At 41.7% G+C, this 6814-nt stretch overlaps 1 protein-coding gene across 1 annotated transcript; it reads right to left on the reverse strand.

Annotated features, from left to right (window-relative positions):
- Positions 1 to 432: 432 nt before the first annotated feature.
- Positions 433 to 4887, reverse strand: atf5b (activating transcription factor 5b). The gene is made up of 4 exons (XM_020094840.2): positions 4620 to 4887; positions 3808 to 4020; positions 2275 to 3463; positions 433 to 1639 (listed from the first exon to the last, which is right to left on the reverse strand). The coding sequence occupies exons 2-4, from the start codon at positions 3944 to 3946 to the stop codon at positions 1453 to 1455; spliced, it is 1515 nt and encodes a 504-aa protein (XP_019950399.2). The 5' UTR covers positions 3947 to 4020; positions 4620 to 4887; the 3' UTR covers positions 433 to 1452.
- Positions 4888 to 6814: the final 1927 nt, after the last annotated feature.

Consider the following 6814-nt stretch of genomic DNA (forward strand, 5'->3'; position numbering starts at 1 on the left):
GATCATGGGAATTAACCTGGACTCTCTCTGCATTGCAGCCAAAAAGACAAAAAGAGAGCGGGAGAGAGAGCTGGAAGCAGCTGATATGGGGCTGAGCAGAGTAAAAAGGCAGGAGGGGCAGAGTGGGTTTATTCTGCACCTCTCTATCTCTTAATCCCTCCATCTTCTTATTCAGCCTGTGTGCTGTTCTGGGTGCAGTTCATGTGCTTTAGGCGGCTGTGGCGAGGCGTTTCAATGGCTACACAATGAATGCGAAATGAACAGCATGCAGTGAAAAACAGTCAGAGATAAATGATACTAACTCTTTTTTTTTTTTTTGGCTGCAATTTACCTGATGTATAATCTCCTGACGCTGACATTGATTGTTAAAAGAACCTGAATTTCATATCATCAAATTGATCAATTGAACAAAACTCCCATGTAGTCATACCATTACCCAACAACGATTTATTGTTGCGTCAACAGGTGATTGTTTTCTCGCAAAAATACAGCCGAGAGAGAGAGAGAAGAGAGAAGGGGGGAACAAAATGAAGCCAGTGAATGTTTCTGTGTCTCTCAGAGCTAAAAAGCAAAACCTGAGCATGAGCCACACTGGAAAGAGAGAGGGGGGAAACTCAGAGAAGAGTTAAAATTGACGCGGTGGAGATCTTGAAGCCATGCAGTTAACAGAATATTGCCTTCAAATAACACTCGCACATGCTTTTCCAAAATCAAACATGCATTGGGTATTTCAGTGGGGTAAGGAGGTGTAAATAGTCGACATTTTAGCAATACAAATTTCTAAATGTTTCTGATAATAAACATTTGTAGAGCATGTTACACACTTTTTAAGAAAAATTCAGCAATCCCTTTTATTCACTTGATTGTTTTAAGCAAACGATAAATGAGCATTAATAAGTAAAAATAAAATACAAAATAAAATATATATTTAGTATGGATCTGCCTTGATAATGCCGATGTGTGTCACAAAAAACCACGAGCAAATTCAATCACTACTACTAATTCAAAGAGCGTTTTTGTAAACGATCAACCATCGCAAGCGCAGACTCAGTCGTCACAAGGCTGTGAGTGCAGTTCGGATCACAGTGGTCACGGACAAGTTCAGCATCTCCTCTAGAAAGAAGCCACCTCACTAAGGCTTTTTATAGTTTTAGTCACCCATCTGGAAACGTCTCCTTTCTTTTGTTTTTCAGGAAGGTGTGTTTTCGTGTCGCCATCCTCTTGGAACAATTTATATATCAGTATATATATATATATATACATATATATATGTATATACATATACATATACATATATATATATATACATTTTCTTTTTTTTAGAAAAGAACTACGAAAAATCATGCAACTACCATTTCATTTTCGTGAGACAAAAATCAGTTGGTGCTCTTGACTTGATTTTTCTCTTGCTGGTTGGGAGTTTTTGGGAGGTGAGGTCAGCGTGGGCATTTTTTAGGCACTGCCATCCTGTTTGAGCCGCTGACTGCGAGCCTTGTAGACCTCGATCAGTAAATCTTTGACGTACTGGATTTCTCGCTCCACCGACTCCGCCTTGTCACGAAGCTCCCGGTTCTGCCCCTCCAGGCCGTGCAGCTCCTCCTCCAAAGAGTCCAGCTCCGCCCTCTTACGCAGCCTGTACCTGGGAGAGAAAAGAATGCCCTCGTTGGTTTTGCAGGTTTGTGCAGCCTGGCATCTTTATTAATGAGTCGAGTGAGAGAGCGTGACCTCTGGGGCTACGTCTCGTGGATTACCCACACAGCTCAGACACACCTTCCCTCAGAGAACAGGCTGTTTATTCCACCCACTGCACTGATCAATCTCTCCCTTTTCTACTTTTCCTCTACCTTTTAAAATGTACATTTTAATTTTTACACAGATATGAGTGAGACTTACACACACACAGACAGAGCAGACTTATACAAATGACGAGGTGGGGCTGAATCTGGCAAGCAGTGAGGGACTTTCCATTTCCCTCCTACACTCTGTCGGACATTTAAAGCAAGGGGGTGACTGTTATATGTTAAACTCCAGCCATGTTAAAAAAAACACTTATTATATCATTATAGCATTCACCACCATATTATATGATTAATTGATGGATAACGACCCACTCAAACAATGGCTGATTTTTTTTTAAAAAGCTAAACACTTGTGGTGGTGTTTTTTTTGTTTTTTTCATTATAAACCACGTTTTCAGGCTTCTGAGCACAAAGTCTGGTTTTAGGTGTTTTTGAGAGTTTTAGTGAGAAGAGAGGAGGAAAGTCAGTTGTTTACCTGTGAGCAGCAGTTTTGTTCTGGTCTCTCTTCTTCTGCTTCCTCTCTCCAGTGTTGCCCTCCAGAGAAGCGGCGCCCATCACCAGCGATGGTTTGATGGAGCAGTGCTCATCCTTTAGCCTCTGGGTGGGGCGGTGGATGGGGGCACCCATCAGCGACCCCTCGCCCTCCCCTCTGGACAGACATTCGTAGCTTTGGTCTGCAAGGCATTCTGGATAGAGGTAGTGGCCATGTTGGGGCTCTACAGCCTGTGCTTGTGACGGCTGATCTAGGTCACCTATAAAGCTATGGTAAGGCTCTGTACTGGCCATGGACTGGTGGAAGTAGCCGTCACCGGCCACCATTGTCTCTTGGGGCATACTTCCAGAAAGTCCTCCATCTTTGCTGCAGTGCAAAACATCTAGCCCCGAGCTGTCGTAACTTACATTGACCTTCACGTTGTGCATCAACTGTCCCTCTCGCTTGTGGTGGCTCTCGTACGAGCCACCTAGACAAAAACCTCGAGCAATCTCCTCGCTGCAAAACATTCCTTCTGAAAAACAATAACTCTCCTCTTCCTTCAACGATAAAGCACATTCTCTCACCTTCTTGACGCTGCCCAGGCTATTCTTGCTCACTGTCTTCAGTGTGGAGTAGTGGTTCACAGACAAGTCTGTGCTTCCTGAGTAACCTCCCCTGGAGCCCCACGTATCAAGTCCAACTTCCTCCCCGACTTTCACAGCCTCACTGATGATTCTCCGCCCGTTGTTGTGGTGGTAGCGGTGATGGTAGTTGTATGGAGCGGGTCGAGCAATTTTGGTTCTGCCGATTGGACCGCCACAGAAGCTGGCCAGGTCCAGTTCCCCGGTTGCCAAGGTAACAACCACAGGGCTGGCTTCTGATTGACTGGACCCATACGACCCATAGGGTAACTGATAATAAGATTGGGAGCCCATGGCTTGAGCACCCTTGTCACATTTTGAGGATTTCTCCAACTTGTTTGTCGTGGATGTGGACTCGGAGCGGAAGTAGTCCTCCAGCTGAGCCAGCTCCTCCTGCAGCAGAGAGGTCATGACCTCCAGATCCGAGGGCACCTTGACATCTTGTTCTAATGGCGAGGGTGGAAGGGAAGAGCTTGGAGAAGACTCGCTCGTTGACACAAATGAAGACAAATCAACTTTTTCCGTCATCCAATCTGAGTGACCATCACCTATAAGATTCATCAAAAAATAAAAACCATACAGTGAGTAAAACAATCCATTTTTTTCATTCAGCTATTTGTATAAAATAACTGAAATAAAAACTACAAATTCAGGAAAAAAATTCCTAAACCACGCAAGGGTGAGAGGATTAAAGCTGAAATTAAAACCAAGCAAAACATCCGGAAAATCAGAGTGAACAACTAACCGATCATCTGAAAATGATTGAACAGCATCGTCTGCATTCGATAAATATCCACTTAGCTGTACTCACTGTACGACATTAGCCCCGTGCTGCACTGCGGCTCCGACCTCGGGATGTGGAAAAATAAAAAAGCGTCTTGGCAAAACTCACCAATTAAGTGCTGCCTCTCCACAGGCTCCGCCCCTGTCCTGGCCCGTGATTGGCTGTGGCTAGCCTGTTGGAGAAGGGGAGCGCCGAGCTCGCCTGTGGAAATGGGAGGAATTTTCCTGCGAAGGATCGATGCCGCCATTGTGTCGTCTGCTACGATCGAATTGTTCAAAAGCACAAACCGTGCACTGGGTGGATGAAAGAGCGGTGGAAGACCTGTGGGGAAATAATAAGGAAATAAATAAAAGTCACAAAAATGAATTTAGCCTATAAATCCCCAAATTTACCCTGTAAACCTGTAAATAATTAAATTACCCATTAATATCCAATTAATAATAACATTATGAATATAATTATTTAAAAATAGCACAAAATTACTTTAATTTAAGGGAATATTAAGTTAAATTAAACTTTTCCAAACACTTGTCAGCTTATAATATGTGTCACAACTATTTATTTATGGGGGGAAAAAAACAGTAAGACTAAAACAAACAATAAACTATAAGAAAAACATGGAAAACAATTAAAAAGCATGTTTAATTACTTGATACTTTCACCTACATGATGTAAAAAAAAAAAAGTTATTTGACATGATGTCAAGGACAGAAACACTTGAATTCATCATTTAACAATATCAAATAAAAATAAATTCACTACTCTCACACCTGAAAAATAACTTTGCTGTGGTGGCAATGGCGATAATGGATGAAAAACAAGGCGAGAGAACAACGCGAGATGAGTTTGATGTTGCTCTACAAACTAAGTCTCAGGTGGTGGAGCAGCTCGCTCCGCAGACACAACACTTGGTGACTTACCCCATAGTTTCTGAGTGGTGCGGTGGAAGTGCGCTGCAGGAGCGGAGCACACGGAGCAGTGAGGCGAGCACGAACACGGAGACACTTTTAAAAAGACATCTTGTCTCCTCCGGAAGCCGCAGACTCTTGTCGAAGCGCTATTTCGGCGAGATCACTTGCGGACAGAAAGTTTTTAAAAGCCGCTACTTCTCCAACTCCTGAATGCCCGGGACCTGATCACGCGAGACGGGATCAATGCGCGGTTTGCAGCGCTCGCCCTGGTCGTTACGTCATGGACCCGGGGACTTTCCCATGATTCCACAGGCCTCACACACTCCCCCCCACACCCCCCCTTACACCCCCTCCTGCTATTCATTACACTTCATTCCTCTTGTTTCTGTTTAAATTTTATATTTACACTAAATCTGAATGGTTTGTTGCAGCATTAATATAATTGGCAGTGAAGTTTCTAATTGTACCCAGAAGAGCAGTCGTGTGTTCTCTTTACAAATCACAAATAACTTCTTTATTCAAACATATGAGTGTGGCTGTTTTGTTTTTTTTAAATAAAGTTTTCGCCCTGTTGGAAAAAGTCTCTCCCAGGACACAGCAGTCTTCAAAGTCTATAAACGATCAGCGTCTCTCATCCATCCACAGTGAAAGTGATAAAAAAAAAAGCAGCGGGTCAAACACTAAACATTAAAAACCCTTCAACTCAATTTCACTTCCACACGGAGCGAGCGCGCGGCACAGCCGGATCTAGTTGTCTGTGCGCCGCGGCGGAAGGACATGGTGTTGCAGTTCGAAGGTGTAACTTTAGTTGCAGCCCTGTTGCATCAGATCCGCTGGGGATTCGCTGAGCGCTGTAACAATGTGGCCACACCATTGGTTTATCCGGGGGAACTTTTCTGTTTCTATTGGCCTGCCGTCAGTCTCACGCTGATTGCTGATCATCACACATTAGCAGCGACCTGGGACTGGAGGAGAGTCTGGTGCAGGCGGAGGTGATGAGGCGCTGGAGCCTGAACTCACCCATCACTCTGCACTGCACTTTGTTTGTGTTCTCCACCGGCACAGTGTCCTGCTGCTGTCTGAACCATAGGTCTGAACCCTCTTCATGTGTCTGCTCACTGAGCACTCACTCTAATGTTAGCAAATATGTCTATACTGACATTAATCAAAGTGTTGATGTAGTGAATACAACTAAGTTCACCAGCTTACTGCAACTACAGCTGGAGAGGTTCCTGATAATATCCCAGGTATTGGTAATTCAAAGTTTGCAAAAGTATTTCTTTAACACAAATACAGTAGATAAAGTCAGCAGTATAACAGAAATACATGTGGACTGAGGCCTTTTGAGTATTTTCAAAAAGTCTCAAATAAAGGAATTATAATCTATATATAAATCTATAATTACATATATATGTGCATTTCATTATGTTGTAGTTATGATCTTAAAACTTTAATAACAGCGCTGTATTTACTTTCTTATTTCCAAGCATAATCAAGCCAATATATATATTTAGTTTTATATATATAGTAATTATATATTTTATACTTTAACCCGCTTCTAAAATACTCCATATTTTGTGATACTGCTTACTTTAAATACTTTTTGTTTGTAATTATATCGTAAATTATATTCGTAAACTAGTGAATCTTATTCGCTACAGTAAGAGCTTGATACAAGAATTTATAGTAAGAAAAAAATATTTGCTAAAATAAATGAGTTACTTCTCACTGAGTATATGTTAAAGGAAGGATCATACAGTAGGACACACAGTGTAGTGCACACTGATGGAGACGAACCACTGATATATAAGTGTGTGTGTGTGTGTACATGTGTATGTATATATATATATATATATATATTCTTATATTCTTATATGTTATGTTTCATATATATATAATTTCTACATATATTTTTGTGATGCTTACTATATACACTGTACTTACATATTTTACCTGAAATATTAACAGATGCCTCACAATGCAGTAGCAGTAAAGACAACAATATAAATCTATTGACTATAAATGGTTATATAGTCATGACAGTGGTAATGATATAAAAATACAATCAAATAAAATATTTCTTTAGTTCCACCTCCGACACCTTCACCTTTGTAACTTCCATCACTGTCACAACATCATTATCACTTCACAGGCCTCTGATAACAGGATCTTAACTTCATGTGGGGTTTAATGAACCGTTATTT

This window comes from Paralichthys olivaceus, chromosome 11 (assembly GCF_024713975.1).
Source record: "Paralichthys olivaceus isolate ysfri-2021 chromosome 11, ASM2471397v2, whole genome shotgun sequence".
Taxonomy (NCBI): domain Eukaryota; kingdom Metazoa; phylum Chordata; class Actinopteri; order Pleuronectiformes; family Paralichthyidae; genus Paralichthys; species Paralichthys olivaceus.

Bases quoted from the DNA above. Each gene is read 5' to 3' on its own strand.
- atf5b (XM_020094840.2), bottom strand. From the start codon at position 3,946: ATGGCGGCATCGATCCTTCGCAGGAAAATTCCTCCCATTTCCACAGGC. The intron at 3,464-3,807 runs GTGAGTTTTGCC...TGAATCTTATAG, and splicing joins GGAGAGGCAGCACTTAATTG to GTGATGGTCACTCAGATTGG. The intron at 1,640-2,274 runs GTAAACAACTGA...TTTCTCTCCCAG, and splicing joins AACAAAACTGCTGCTCACAG to GTACAGGCTGCGTAAGAGGG.